The sequence below is a fragment of the Neophocaena asiaeorientalis genome, unplaced genomic scaffold (assembly GCF_003031525.2).
Source record: "Neophocaena asiaeorientalis asiaeorientalis breed wild unplaced genomic scaffold, Neophocaena_asiaeorientalis_V1.1 scaffold263, whole genome shotgun sequence".
NCBI lineage: Eukaryota > Metazoa > Chordata > Mammalia > Artiodactyla > Phocoenidae > Neophocaena > Neophocaena asiaeorientalis.
In genome coordinates, this window is record NW_020175015.1 from 89,695 (window position 1) to 106,921 (window position 17,227).

The 17,227-nt window shown below is 35.6% G+C and overlaps 1 protein-coding gene across 1 annotated transcript in view; it reads right to left on the minus strand.

Moving 5' to 3' along the window:
• Positions 1 to 17,227, minus strand: part of UVRAG (UV radiation resistance associated) — a 223,462-nt gene that overhangs the window by 84,548 nt on the left and 121,687 nt on the right. Inside the window, exon 7 of the mRNA XM_024761969.1 lies at positions 7,964 to 8,069. Coding sequence (XP_024617737.1) covers positions 7,964 to 8,069 — 106 coding nt within the window. The remainder of the gene's footprint in view (positions 1 to 7,963; positions 8,070 to 17,227) is intronic.

The following is a 17,227-nucleotide window of genomic DNA, read 5'->3' on the forward strand; positions in this document are numbered from 1 at the left end:
ATCAAAAATACTTTCATAATAATACTAAGCTGCTATCTCCCATTTTCACTCTCATTTTCTCATAACTGTATAGTGGAGCTTTCCAGTCTATAAGATCTGTGATATCACAACAGATTGATTGCAGAAGTAAATGTGAGGATTCATCTGTCTTTTATTAACCTAGGCATTATCAATAGATATACCCTAAATTCTTTGAGATCTTTACAATATTTAGAGTATAAAGGGGTCTTGAGTGGTTTAGAGCATTATTCATCTATACTAGTTTTCCCACCAAAAAATGGAAATAATTAACAATCTGAAAAAAAGTTTTAGAACTATGGCAGTTGTCCTATAAGTTAACAAATTTGCTTTAAAACGTCATTTACAGATTGTTTCTATTGTACCTATACCTGCTCAGCCATTAAGAAAGGACAAAATTTTCCTTAGAAAATATTTAATCCAATCCATTAATTTCATAGACTCAGTGGCAATATCAGGCCTAGAACCCAGGTCCAGCTAGGGAGATAAAGCAAAAATATATGTAATAATAAAACATACAGGAGTTTTGTGTTTGATATAGAGAATAAGTACCTATCAAACTGGTCCTTCCATAAATAACAGCTATAGACTCTAGATAAAATACAAAAAGGTACTACATGAGGGTTCTAAAAATTGATCAATGGCAGGCAGATTTGGGGGTAAACTCAGAACCTGGTGCAAACAACCAACAGGAGGAGTGAAATTCCCCTTTTCTGTGACTTTGCCCTGAGGGCATCTATGGTTAAACACCAACAGAAAGACAACTATCTTTCTGGCAGGAGGAACCAGGGAAAAGAGATTAGGCAATCAAGGCCACCAGAATGGAGGAAGCCAGAGAATGGGGCACCCCGAATTCTGTTTAAATTCAATCTGAGTTTCTGAATCCTAAATCATATCGGCATGAGGCAAACAGAGAGGAGCTGTGCCTAAGGATGAGAGCAATGACCTGAAATCAGAGGCAATGTCCACTGCAGGCATGACAGTTTGAGCCTAACCAAGTTAACTACCCGCTAGAATTAGAACATCAATATTCTTTGGAACAAAGCAACAAACTCCAGAGATTCCACAAAATCACACTCACAATGTCCAGGGTACTCTGCAATATTACCCAATATACGAAGAACCAGGAAAATGTGATTCACTCTCTAGGGAAAAGACAATCAACATATGCCAACTCTGAGATGACCCAGATGTTAAAATTATCAAAGAAAGTCACTATTACAGATATGCTAAGTGAAAAAAAGTTAAATATTCTCATAATGAATAAAAAGACATGAAATCTCGGCAGACTATTCGAAAATGTTAAAAAGCCAGGAGGCTTCCGCTTCTAGTCAAGGTGGAGTAGGCAAAAGGAACACTGCCCAACTAATTTTACCAGTCTACCATAATCCTAATACCAATCTAACAAAGTAATTTAAAACACTGCTTCCCAATATCCCTAATAAATATAGGCACAAAAACTCTTAAATTATTACCAGATCATATCTAACAAGGTATAAAAAAGATTGTACTCTATATTGTAGCCATTAGTTTATTCCATAAATGCAATGTTAGTTAAACACCTGAAATTAAATCAATGTAGTTCACCATAGTAACAGAATCAAGAAGAAAATGCCATGATCATTTATTTCAATAAATGTAGAAAAAGCATTTGACAAAATCCATTCACAATAAAATTCAGAAACTAGGAATAAGAGGCAACTTCCTAAAGCCAATAAAAGGCATTGCTAACATTATATTTAATGGAGAAAGGATGAATGATTTCCCCTTATGATCAGGAACAAGTAAAGGATTTCCATATTTATCACTTTCATTCAACACTGTACTGTATGCCCTAGCTACTGAAATAAGGCAGAAAAATTAAAGCACATAAAGCATTCCAAGTTTGCAGGTACGATTGTTTATATAGAAAATCCCAAGAAATCTACAAAATAACTACTAGAATTTAAAAGTTAATATAACAAGATCGCAAGATGCAAGATTACTAAAGTAAAATGAATTGTATTCTTATATACTTGCAGGAAACAAATGAGAAACAAAATTTCAAAAACAATCCCATTTGCAATAATGCCCAAAACAAACAAAAAAGCCTCCCATAAAATACTTAGGAATAACACTAATAAAAGATGCCCAGAACCTCTACAGTGAAAGCTATAAGATATTAGTGAGATAATTAAGGAAAAAATCAAAATAAAAGAGACATATGCCGGGACTTCCCTGGTCGTGCAGTGGTTAAGAATCTGCCTGCCAATGCAGGGGGCATGGGTTCGAGCCCTGGTCCGGGAGGATCCCACATGTTGCGGAGCAGCTAAGTCCGTGAGCCACAACTACTGAGCCCACGTGCCACAACTACTGAGCCCACACACCTAGAGTCCATGCTCCCCAACGGGAGAAGCCCACGCACCGCAATGAAGAGTGGCCCCCGCTCTCCACAGCTAGAGAAAGCCCATGTGCAGCAACAAAGACCCAACGCGGCCAAAAATAAATAAATATAAATAAATTTATTAGAAAAAAAGAGAGACATATGCCATGTTCATGGATTGGAGAACTTGATATGGTTAAGACTGCAATTCTCCACAAATTGATCTATAAATCCTAATCAAAATTCCAGCAGACTTTTTTTTGGTAGAAACTGATAAATTCATTCTCAAATTCACTTGTAAATACAAAGAACCTAGAAACCCACGGGAATTTTTTAAAAGAACAAAGCTGGAGAACTTATCCCATCTGGTTTTAAGACAGCAAAGCTATAATAATAAGGGAGTTTGTTACTTCACTTATAAAAAACTTGAGATGGATCACAGATCTAAATGTAAAGCCCAAAACTATAAAATTTCTAAAACAAAACACAGAAGAAAACTTACGTGACTTTGGGTTAGGCATAGATTTCTTAGAAAGAACACAAAAAGCCCTAACCATAAAATAAATTTAAAAAATACACTGGATTTCAACAAACTTTGAAACTTTTGCTCTTTAGAAAGCATCACTAAGAACACAAAAAGGCAAGACACAGACTGGAAGAAAATACTGCCAACACACATATCAGAAGAAGGATTTGTATCCAGAAATGCATGCACACACACACACACACACACACACACACACGTGCATGCCCACTCAGTCTTTAACCACAGCATGAGAAGACAAAAGTCCCATTTAAAAATGAGGGAAGGGACTTCCCTGGTGGCGCAGTGGTTAAGAATCCGCCTGTCAATGCAGGGGACACAGGTTCGAGCCCTGGTCCGGGAAGATCCCACATGCCGTGGAGCAGCTAAGCCCGTGTGCCACAACTACTGAGCCTGCACTCTAGAGCCCACGAGCCACAACTACTGAGCCCGTGCACCTAGAGCCGGGGCTCCGAAACAAGAGAAGCCACCGCAATGAGAAGCCCATGCACCACTACGAAGAGTAGCCCTCGCTCACCGCAACCAGAGCAAGCCCACGCACAGCAACGAAGAGCAAATGCAGCAAAAAATAGATAAATAAATGTATGTTAAGTTTAATACATAGCAAGACGGATACCTGTATATACCAGCTCTGTCCACTGAGAGGGCTTAGAAGCACTTACAACTCAGAAGCAACAAGCACACCTAGTGCCCAGATCTTGTTTCTAAATTCCATTGTTCAATGAAAGGAACAGGATTCCTAGGAGAAATGGCTGATTCTAGGGCTGAGACAGGGAAAATACCTGATGAGTCCAGATCACATAGTGCCAGAAATTAAGAACTTGCTTTAAAAAACAAGCGAACAAAAAGGAGATGAGGGCATGTCAAAAGGACACAGAACCCATCCTGAGAGAGCTCTCAATGCCACAGTTGAAGCAAGGAAATAAAGAACATCGTATCAGATTGTAACCTAAAGTATAAAATCAATAGATACAAATCCATACTGATAATTAAACGACTGAATAAAAAAAAGCGTGGAGGGAAGAAGGGACAAATCTTCCTCACAAAGTACCCAAATAATGTGTGTAGATAGTCTCCCTTCCAGGAGGTGGAGCTTCAGTCCCCTCCTCTGGAGTGGAGGCTGGGCTTAGAATCTGGCTTTCAAAAAATTGAGCAGGGAAAGGGAACTCTAGAGTGCATAAACCTGGGAGACATCACCTTAACCTAGTGATCAAGGTTACTATCAACAGTGATTAGTCATGGTGACTTAAAAATAGGAAAGAATGAAAAACTGTCAAAGATCAGAGAAGCCTAGAAGTCATGACGACTAAAACCAGTGTGGTGTTCTAGACTGGATACTGGAAGAAAAAAAGACATTAGAATCCAGTCTAATCACAACAAAACATCAGACAAACCCCAATCAAGGGATATTATATAAAACAGCTGACCCAGTAATCCTTAAAACTGTCAAAGTCATCAAAAAAATCAAAGTCTGAGGAATTTTCACAACCAAGAAAAGTCTAAGGAAGCATAGCTACTAAAAGCAGTATGGTTTCCTGGATGAGATCCTGGAACAGAAAAGGGACATTAGATAAAAATTAAGGAAATCTGAATAAAGCATGGACTTTAGTTAATGATGACTTATCAATACAGGTTCAATAATTATGACAAATGTACCATACTAAGGTAAGATGTTAATAATGGGAGAAACTGGATGTGGGGTTTACAGGGTAACTCTCTGTACTATCTTTGTAATAATTCTATAAATCTAAAACTGTTGTAAAATAAAAATGACATAGTGGAAACACTGGTGAAACGTGAATAAAATCCACAGTTAATAGTAATGTATCAATGTTAATTCCCTGGTTTGATGATATACCAAGTTGTATGTACCGTGTCAAATGTAACATGGCTATACAAGAAGTTAACATTAAAAGAAACTGGATGAAAGGTGTATGGAACCTTTCTGAACAACCTTTACAAGTTTTCTGTAAATCTAAATAGAGTTTTTCTTTTCCTAATGGGCAAAAATATTTAAAATGACACCTCTTAAAAGATAACCAGTAAAGATATGAAAAATTATCATAATAGAAATACAATTATAAACCAAACTAAGAAAGCACTATATACCCAATAGCTAAAATTAAAAAGACCGACCTCTTAAATGAAATGCACAAATCCCTGAAAGACACAAGCAACCAAAGCCTACTCAAGAAGCACCTAACTTCAGTAACACCTCAACTATTAAAGAACTGAATTCCTAACTCAAAGCCCACAAAGACGACTCCACATCTGGGCCCACAAAGGCCCAGATGGCTTCACCGGTAAATTCTACCAACCTTTAAGAAATAATTCCAATTCTACACTTACTCTTCCAGAAAATAGAGGAAACACTTCCCAATTCACTAGTTGTGACCAACATTACCCCAACAAAACCAAACAACGAGCTGGCAAGAAAACAAAACTTCAGATCAATATTCCACCTTAACATAGATGCAAAAATCCTTTACAAAATTTTAGCACATTGAATTTAGAAATATACATAAAAAGAATAATTCATCATGAACAAGAGGGGCTTTCCCTAGCAATCCTAAGTTGGATGAACATTCAAAAATCAATCAATGTACTTCACTATCATAATACAAGAGAAAAACATAAAATTATCTCAACAGATACAAGGAAAGGCAATTTGACAAAGTCCAAAACATTTAAGCAAAAATTCAAAATGACAACAGCAGAAATTTCCTAAAAAGCATAATGCCAAAAAATTATGTTGGACATTGACGAGAAGATGTCAAAGTTTCGAAAGTCATCAAGTATGAACCCAATTTCTTCTAAACAGTTAATTACATGTGATCTTAGAAGGTAATCTGATTTCTTTACACATCAAATATGCCTTCTGACTGTATTTATACTTAGACTAAAATTAATTCTTATATATTGAAAATGCTTGGGTTGAAGTATAATGACCTTGGGCCAATTTGGAAAGGGAATGAAGAAAAAAATATAATAGTAAGGGCTTCTAATTTCCTACAGGTAAACCTTACAGTAGATAACAAACAAGTACCTGGTATTACCCTCTGAAAGGAGACAAGGAAACCAAAATTTCTGTCTCTATTTGTCAATGATCATGGGAAAGTTGCTTACTTTCTTTAGGTCTCATTTTCCTGTTATTTTAAAAAGAGATTACACTAGATTCATCCTTAAATTCATCAAATATTTATTGAGCTCCTACTGTGTGTCAAACACTTTTCTAGACACTGGGAAATACAGCCGTGAGGAAAAAAAAGATAGACAAAAATCCCTCTCCTCACAGAGTTTAGAGAGAGACAAATAAAATACATATGTGAAGTGTATAGGATGTTAAAGGGTAATAAACACTATGGAGAAAAACAAAACAGGGAAGGGGACAGAAGGTACTGAAGGGAGTGTGGTTTTAAGTGAGGTTATAAGGGAACTAGATTTCTAGGTTCACTTTCAGTTCAAAAATCCAGTGATTTTCTTATATGTTGACTAGGCCGCATAAAAACACACAGTGAACCTCTGAACCTGACCTCTTTAAACTCATACATTCTATCACCTTGCTCTGCGTGTCACCACTTATATTTTAGAAAAATAGGATTAAACATACATTTTTCCATACTGAGACAAAACATATGCTGTCACTTAATGAAATAAGTAATTTCCCAGTCTTGCCTTGAGAGAGGAAAATAAGAAAAAACCTAGCAGTTTCTCCCCAAAGGCTCTAAAAATGTGGTATTTTTGTACACTACAGAAAGGATTAAAATTAGCTATTTTTTCTCCTCCTCCAATATATCTGTGGCCTGGAGCTTGGCCCTTTACTGGACCTAAGTTACAAAATGAGGTGGTTTAACAGCTTCTCCAAAGTGGAAGATTTTCCATAGGTGTGAAAAGTCGTATGAATAAAAAGTGTCACTACCATAGTTATTGCAGCTACCATATTTTGTATGCCTGCTATGTGCCAGGTACAGCACTAGCCATTTTACATATTAGACTGAACTATATGACACTGCCATTTATAGGTCAAAGTCAGCAGTTTTATATAGATTAAATACTTTATCATCCATTAATTTCAAATTCCACAAGAGAGAAGTCTGTATAGGTTAATTGCAATGTTGCTTTCTATAGTTCATCCACTGAATTATTATCTCAGACAAATCTTACAGATAATGGAACTTTTGATTGGGGACATAAAGACCTTCTGCCAAGTTGACAGTGCTGTGAACAGACAGCTAGAAAATACTGCCTACTGCCTATCTATGGTATCGAGTTTGTGCAAACAAATACTTATTTCACTTCGGACTTAATTTGAGGATTTGAGTTTTAAGTATCATTATCTATAGCACAAATTTCATCAAAAGCTATCATTAGCACTGTGACTTCATTTTGAGAAAAGTTCCATTTATTAGTTATACCCACTATTCTGCTTAAAAAGACAGAATCTTCGTTCCAAAATTAATATATTTTTCCCCACTAGGAAGAGTATAAAGCAACCCCCAAATTATACTAATATCTTAAATCTGTCCATTTGGATTGGAATTTCTATTTCTTTGGAAATACCTCATTAAAAGAATCTTTCCCCAAAGAGAACAGTGTCCATAAACTAACCTATTAAATTCAATCCAAATAATTTTAAATTCATCTTTTAAAAGCAGATCAGTATCTACAGTTTATTATTTTTTTTCTTCTGGCAGCTATTTTTCATTCACTATACAGTTTATGTCTAGAGTTCACATTTATAAGATATTAATAAAATAGCTTTTGATTATCTTCTAAGTAATTGTATGTAATCTAAAGTTTCAACTAGCATAAAAAGGCAGGCACTTTGTATGTTACACTATTAGCAGATGGGAAAGTTTATTTATAACATTTAAATGCCAACAGAAGTCTCAGTGAAACGTTAAGAGGAAAAAATAAAAAGAAAGAAAAAACTACCTGAAGTTTTTTGGGGGAAAAAAGAGGGAAATAAATACAAGAAGAATACGGTGATCACATTTAGAAATCAAGGAATTTAAATAGGTTAATATATAAAAACCTACCAGCTCATTGCTCGTAGATGTGAGTCTTAGTTTTTCTTCAATTTCCTTTCCAATTTTCTGAACAGTTACCTGAGTCTGTTTAATTGCACACTGGGCTCTATGAAGCCTAGAAATAAAAGTTGTAGAAAAATTTAAGTGAGTTAACTATAAACTCAACACAGAGCCACAGGCATAAATGGAACAAAATGAAGACAAAGTTTCCAGGATAAAGAGAATTAATAATGAACTCAACTGATGATTTCACAATTCTCTAGCATATTTACAACAAGGAAATAACAAGAGTCATGATATGTTCTAAAAACACCCTTTCTATACCCATCTGACTGTCTGTGATGTATTGAGAGCTAAAATGAAGAACTCACAGGAATCTGAAAGAGACCTTAGAAAATAATCTGATTGAACCCTATCATTTTACAGGTGGGAAACTGAGGCCCAGAGAAATTAGCTACATTACTAAAGTCACCAAAAAAACCCACTGGTATGAAGGCTATTACTTGTTGGGTAACCACAAAGAAAAAAAAAAATTAACAATAATCCCAAGTTAAGAAGACTGAATTAAAGCAGCAGCCCCTTTGAAACAAGGAGCATTGAAAAAATTAACCAGTTTTCTTTTTTGCTTTAATTATGGGTTTGTGTTTTTCTTTGTCTCTTTGTCTTCAAGTATAGCTTATATATTTTGTATACATGTACATACTAAAAATGGTCAAATTGTCTTTATTCACAGGTAACATGATTTTCATGTAGAAAATCATTAGGAATCCACAAAACAACTACTAGAACTAATAATGTCACAGGATACAAGGTCAACAAACAGTTATACTTCTATATATGGGTCAATAATTTCACAGTCACAATCCCAGTCCCAACAGGCTTTGTTTTTGTGTGTATGTGTGCTTCTTTTTGTAGAAATTAAGAAGTTGATACTATAAATTATATAGAAAAACAAAGAATCTAGAAGAGATAAACCAATCTTTAAATCTGCCAGATTTCAAGACTTCCTTTTTTATAAAGCTACGTAATCAAAACAATCTGGTACTGGCATAAGGATCAAAAAGCAGATCAATGGAACAGAATAAAGAGTATAGAAACAGACCTACATATATATGGCCAACTGATTTTCGACAAAGGAACCTAGGCAAATTAATGGAAAAAGGAAAGTTTTTTAAACAAATGGTGCTGGAACAGTGGATAAACACAGTTGCTGTGAGATAGGGAATGAATCTCATTCCCTATCTCACAGCAGAAAAAAAATTAATTCAAGGAGATCATAGTAAACATAAAAGCTAGAGTCATAAATCTGTAGAGGAAAACACAGAATCTCTTGCAACCTTGGGGTAGGCAAATATTTCTTAGAGAAGACACAAAAAGCACTAACCTTAAAATTAAAAATGGATAAATTAGTCACTGCCGAAATAAAAAATGTCTTTTCATCTAAAGATGTTGTTAAGAAAATATAAAAGCAGTCCATGGACTGGGAGAAAATATTTGTAAAACATTAATTCGACAAAGTACTGTGCCTGGAGTATATAAAGAACTCATACAAACCAGGAACAAAGAGACAACCCAATTAAAAATGGGCAGAAGAGTGAAACACTTCACAAAAGAAGATATAAGAAAGGTCAATAAGCATAGGAAAAGGTGCTCAAAATCTTAGTCATCATGGTAATGAAAATTAAAATAGTAATGAGATAGCATTTCACACTTGTTAGAATAACTAAAATTAAAATGACAACACCTGATGCTAGCAAGGATGTGCAGCAACTGAAACTTGCACGCATCGGTGATAAAAGTATAAAACAGTATCATCACTTTGGAAAACTGTTTCTTGTAAAGTTATACATACATCTAACCTATGACCCAGTATTTCTACTCCTTACCATTTACTCAAGAAATACAAAAACACGTCCACAAGAAGATATGTATAAGAACGTTCATAGAAAACAATCCAAACGTCCATCAAACAGGAGAATTAATAAGCAAATTGTGGTATATTCATACAGCGAAATTCTACTCGGCAATAAAAAGGAACACAACACTGATATACACAACAATATGAATGAATCTCAAAAAAAACATTATGCTGAGTGAAAAAAGCCAGGAACGAAAAAGTACATACTGTATGATTCCATTTAAACAAAGTTCAAGAACAGGTAAAAGCAATGTATGGTGACAGAAATCAAGAGTGGCTAGCTGCCTGGGTGAGGCAGGACTGACTGGTAGAGAGCAAGGCGAACTAAGGAACTACCTGAGGTGATGGAAATGTTCCATGTCTTGATTGGGGTGAGGCACACAGGAGGATACACAGAATTTAAACTTGAAATCTAAGTATTTCACGGTATGTAAATTTTACTTCCGATTTTTAAAACTGGTCAACTGTCCTAAACTGAAAGTTATCCTATATATGAGGAAGTTAATTTTATCAGCGAGTTGATGGCATCAACACCTCTGCCAACATTATTATTACGGCACCTTGCACTAAAAATATTCATGACATATTCTGCACTTTCAGAAGTTGCCTGATAGTTACTGAGGATTTCTTAGGTCATCTAAAAAGGAGCAAATCTTATGAGATTACTCATGAGAGCAGTTCTTCTGCAACTTCCTCAGGACTCCAAAGGAATCCAATAGAGGAGATTATCCTCCATCCTATTGCCTCCTGCTCTGGGTGTGAATTCGTACACACTCTCTTGATGGCAATACTCGCCTACAAAGGTGATGCTAAAGAAATTTAAAAGCAAGGAGAGGACCTTTGTGATGAGGTCCCCACCTCGTTTCTGATATGCTTACTTTGCACGCGCAATTCCAGCAATGCTGAACTACTAACAACTCTCCCCAAACACGTCATGCCATTTCTTCCTTCTGTACCTTTCAGTGAGCTGTTCTATCTGACTACAAGCTTCACTCTCTCTTAACAGATAAGTATAACCCCAAACCCACTAACAGGCAGCTCAAGCATACCTTCTTCTTCAAAGGCCTTCCCGACTGTTCCAGACAGGTAGAGGCACTTCTTCCTATGGAGATCCACAGCATCATGTATACAACAACACGAACAAAGATTACAGAACCACATTTCACAGCAACTGCCTATTTCCTTGTCTATTTCTTTACTAGACTTCTGGGAAAAAAGAAAAAAAACACTCATTTTTTTCATTTACATTCCCAGTACTTAGCAGAGAATGTGGCACAAAGGCACTCAAAATATACTGCTGACTGAAGGTCGACTAATGCCTGCATATAAAAGTACAGTCCCAAGATTTTTACTGATATCAGTGAAAGGCTAAAAGACTAACGTACTAGTTTTCTATATCTATAATTTCAAAATATATTCGAAACAAAAATCACATAAATTAAAGACCGTTCACTCTGGCAAGAAACAAGCAATTTCTACTAAAAATGTTATCAGAATTCTAATTTGATAGGCATTATCAACCCAAAGTAGAAATCAACAAAATAGCCTGTTACTTTGAAAGGAGGGAAAATGCTGCCTAAAACTCACTAGAGTACTATGCAAACAACCTTGTCAAATGGTAAAGACTCTAAAAATAAAAATGATTCATGACCATAATTAATGTATGACTTCAACTATTTGGCTCTCACTGCCCCAGACGCTTTCTGATCTTACCTTAGGGGCTTAAAACACACAGACAGAGTCACATTTCCTCCAATCTTCAGTGTTATCCAAATAGACTTTCAGAGCCCCTGCTACATCAAGACAGAGCTAATAACGTCCCCCTTTCAAGCTCAACAGGAGAATAAAAGTTTGAAGTGTTTAGGCTTTTAAACATAACATGGGACATCCTAATTCCCCTGGGGGTGAAGAAGTAAAGGACTGACAAGAAAAGAAACAACTGCCTTACCTCCAAACCAGCTAGCCAGTTTCAGAGGAATGTTTCTTGATTTTGCAAACTATGAAATGGTACTATAAAGAAACATAAATCATCCAGTCATCTGGGTGATTAGTCAAAACCAACACTAACATCCTCAAGTTGAAATAAAACTCATCATCACTGGTGTGGGGAGGATCAACTAGCTATCTGATAGGTATTCTGGTTATAGCAAATTCATGCATATTGGATCAATGTGCTTTGAGATAACAGTAAAACTGAAAGTGGGTTAAAAATAATGCTTTGCAGCTAGATATTGCTGTGAATGTAAAGATACACTGAACAAAAAGTATTATGTCAAATGAATATTGAGACCATACTTATCAGATATTAATAATAATCTCAGTAAAGGAGAAGTGAGGAAACCATTTTTGCCTACTTAGTATTGATCGTGTCACATCTGAATGCTGCATTCAATTTTAAGATGATGAATGACAAATTAGAGCACCTAGAAAGTCAGTGAAGTATAGCTCCCTATGGCTTGCAGGGAGAGATTAAAAGGGAAAAGAATATATAGGAAAAAATAGGATTCTATTGAGAGAAATAGATACCTTATCATTAATGAGTTTGTATTCCATATGAAGGAGCTTAGATTTTTATTCTGAAGGTATTAGGAAACCATTAAAAAGTTTTAAGCCAAGAAAGATTTAATGACATTTGCACTTTCTTCCTGTAATTAGGTGACTGGGATACAGAGAAACAAGACTGTAAACAGGAAGGCTAGTATAAGGTTATTTTAACAGTCCTAGCAAAAGTTTAGGTATTGTCTTAAATTAAAATAGGAACAGAAAGGATGATGTAGATGTGAAAAGTTAGAGAGGAGATATAAAAAATGATGCCTGAAAATTACCAACATCAAGAACGCAAGAGAAGACATCACCACAGATCCTATGGACATTTAAAGGGAATTAAGGGAAATTATGAACAATATGTCAATAAATTTAACAACTTAGATGAAATAGTTAAGTTGCTTAAAAACCACAAGTTTCCAAACCAAACAAATGAAATAGAAAATCCGAATAGTTGTTATCAGTTAGAGAAGCTAAATTTATAATTAAAAACCTTCTCACATAAAAAACTACATTCAGATTGCTTCACTGGTGAAATACTAGTCTTAACAAAAACCTTTCAAAGAAGAAGGAACACTTTTCAATTTGTTTTAAGAGGCCAGAATAACCTTGATACCAAAACATCACAAGAAAAGCAAATTACAGACAATACAAAAATCATTAATAAAATTAGCAAATCAAATCTAGCAATATATGAAAAAGATAACACATCTTGATGAAGTGGATTTACCTGAGGAGTACAAGGTTGATTTAACATTTGAAAATCAATTGTGACAGAATGAAAGAGAAAAAACATATTATCTCAAAAGATGCCCCAAAAAAGCATTTGATAAAATTCAATACCTGTTAATGATTTAAAACAAAAATCTCTCAACAAGCTAAGGAAAAAGGAGAGGTTCCTCAATCTGATAAAGGGTTTATACTAAAACTCTGCAGGTAATACTTAAGATCAGGAATAAGAAAAGATGTCTACTTTCACTACTCTATTCAACACTGTACTCAAGATCCAAGCCATTGTAATAAGGCAATTTTAAAAAATCATAAGTACAGGAAAGGAAGAAGCAAAAATGTCTACTCACAGATGCTATATGATTGTGTACATAGAAAAAAATGTTTTAACCTATAATCAAACTAATAATAAACTTAGCAACATTGCAAGATTCCAGGTTAATTCACAAAAATCAATTGGTATTTTTATATAGTATCATCAAATAACTAGATGTGAAAGATGTGAAAGACCTGTACACTGAAAACTAGAAAACACTGCTGAGAGAAATTTAAAAACAACCTAAACAAATGGAGTCGTGTACTATTTCATGGATTGGAGGTTAAGAAGTCAAGTCTCCCCCTAAATTTATCTAGAGTCAATTAATCCCAATCAAAAGCCTAGCAGTCTATTTTTTTAATTGACAAGCTGACTCGAAAATTGATATGGAAATATAAAAGTCCTAGAATAGCCAAGAAAATGTTAAAGAACAAAGCTAGGAGGCTTACACTACCAGATTTTATGACTCATCATAAAGCTAGTTTATAAAGCAGGAGTAGTTGCATAAGGCTAAACAAATAGATTGATGAAAGAGAAATCAGGATATAGACATAGACCTATTCAATCAATTTATATTGTGATTAGGGAAAGAAAAGCTTTGTCAACAAACGACACTAAAATAAACTGGATATCAGTATGGGAAAAAAATGCACCTTAAACTCTATCTCACATCATACATAAAAATTAATTTGAAATGATCAAAGACTTAAATGTAAATGCTAAAACTATTAAGCCTCTAAAATAACATGTAGGAAAGTATATTCATGACCTTGGGTTAGGCAAAGATTTCCTAAATAGGACACAAAAAGTAATATCCATAAAATAAAAACCTGATATAGCATACTTTATCAAAATTTAAAACTCTCATCAAAAGACATTCTTGAGAGAATGAAAAATCTAGTCAGAGAGTGAGACAAAATATTTATATATATATATCTGACAAAGGACTTGTATTTCTAATGTGTACAAAGAATTCCTACAACTTAACAATAAAAACCAAACAACCCAATAAGTAAAAAAGGGCAAAATATCTGAACAAACACTTCACAAAAGAAGATACAAGAATGGCCGACAGGGCTTCCCTGGTGGCGCAGTGGTTGAGAGTCTGCCTGCCGATGCAGGGGACACGGATTCGTGCCCTGGTCTGGGAGGATCCCATGTGCCGCGGAGCAGCTGGGCCCGTGAGCCATGGCCGCTGGCCTGCGCGTCCGGAGCCTGTGCTCCGCAATGGGAGAGGCCGCAACAGTGAGAGGCTCGCATACCAAAAAAAGAAAAAAAAAAAAAGAATGGCCGATAAGCACATAAAATGGTGCTCAATATCATTAGTCATCAAAGAATTAAACATTAAAATCAAAATGATACACCAGTACAAACCTACTATTAATGGCTAGAATTTACAAAACAATACCAAGTGATGTCAAGGAGTAGAGCAATTGGAACTTTCAAACACTGTTGGTGGGATTCTAAAATTGTATAACTACTCTGGAAACTGGTAATTTCTAATGAATTAAATATACACCTATCATATGAGCAGGAAGCTCCACTCTTAGGTATAAGAGAAATGAAAGCATGTGACCACAAGAGACTTTTTTTTCTTCCAGTTTTATTGAAATATAATTGGAAGACAGCACTGTTTGGTGAACATCCATCATCTCATATAGATACAAAATAAAAGAATAAGAAAAAAAATTTTTCCCTTGCAATGAGAACTCTTAGGATTTACTCTCTTAACAACTTCCATATATAATAATACAGTGGTGTTCATTATATTAATCATATTGGACATCACACCCCTAGTATTTATTTATCTTTCTAACTGAAAGTTTGTACCTTTTGACCACCTTCATCCAAATCCCCCTCCTCCAACCCCTCACAAAAGTCTTTTGGAAAGATATTCTTAGCAACTTTATTTATAACAGTCAAAAAGTGTAAACAACTCCAGGAGATGGTGTGGAGAAAAGGTAACCCTCCTACACTGTTAGTGGGAATGTAAATTGATACAGCCACTATGGAGAATGGTATGGAGGTTCCTTAAAAAACTAAAAATAGAGTTGCCATATGCTCCACCAATCCCACTCCTGGGCATATACCCAGAGAAAACTCAAATTTGAAAAGATACATGCACCCCAGTATTCTTAGAAGCACTACTTACAATAGCCAAGACATAGAAGCAATCTAGGACAGATGAATGGATTAAGAAGATGTGTTTGGGACTTCCCTGGTAGCGCAGTGGTTGAGAATTCGCCTGCCAATGCAGGGGACACGGATTCAATCCCTGGCCTGGGAAGATCCCACATGCCACAGAGCAACTAAGCCCGTGTGCCACAACTACTGAGCCTGCGCTCTAGGGCCCGCGAGCCACAACTACTGAAGCCCATGCGCCTAAAGCCTGGGCTGCGCAACAAGAGAAACCACTGCAGTGAGAAGCCAGCACACTGCAACGAAGAGTAGCCCCCGCTCACCACAACTAGAGAAAGCCCGTGTGCAGCAACAAAGACCCAATGCAAACCAAAATAAATAAATTAATTAATTAAATTTAATTAAGAAGATGTGGTACGTAAATACAATGGAAAATTTCTCAGCCGTAAAAAAGAATGAATAATGCTATGGACCCAGAGATTATCATACTAAGTGAAGTAAATCAGACAGAGAAAGACAAATATCATATGATACCACTTATATGTGGAATCTAAAATAAAAGATACAAACGAACTTATTTACAAAAACAGAAACAGACTTGAAGACATAGAAAACACACTTACCGTTACTAAAGGGGAGGGGATAAATTTGGAATTTGGGATTAACAGATACACACTCTATACACAAAAAAAACGAGGACCTACTCTATAGCACAGGGTAAACAACTCAAATGTCCATCAACAAGATAATGCATAAGCAAATTGCGGTATATTCATAGAAAAACCACTCACAGCAATAAAAAGGAACAAACTACTAATCTATACTACAATATGGATAAATTTCAAAAGCATGCTGAACAAAAGAGTATACCGTATGGTTCCATTTATAAGAAGTTCAAGAACAGGAAAAGCTAATAAATGAGGAGGCAATAAGAAAAGTGCTTGACTCAGCCAGGGGTGGGGACAAGGGTGTAAGAATGACTGGCAAAGCAGTATGAGGGAACTTTCTGGAGAGTGAAAAATATCCTATATCTTCATGGAATGATGACAATGTGGGTGTGTATATCTGTCAAAACTCATCAGACTATATACATTTACATTCTCTTAATTTTATGTTGTATGAATTGTACTGCAAAAGAAAAAGAAAAAAATGATCACTGGTGTATGGCTTGGGGAACCAGGAAAATGGTGATGTCATTTATTGAAAGGGTGAACAGGGATGAGCAGTTTGAGAAGAAAGTTCTGCTTTCAGTTTGAGGCGCCTGTGCAACATCCGAGAGGAGGTGTTGAGTATGGGTTGAATACAAGGATCTGGAGCTTAGGAGACAGATCTTGGCCGGAGATAAAAATATGGCAATCATTAGCACACAGATGGTTATTAATGCTATGAAAGTAATGACATCATTCTGGAAGACTGTGAGAATGAGAGAGAACAGAGCCTAGAACAGAATTCCGAGGAAAATCAATTTTTAACGGATTAGAAATAAAGAAATAAAAGCTGCAAAAAATTCTGACCCAGAATTCCAGAGAAGTAGAAGGGCAGCTGGGAGAGGTGGTGTTACAGCAGTCAAAGGAACAGAATGTCTCAAGGAAGTAATAATCACTGTCATAAAATCAAGTAACCTGAG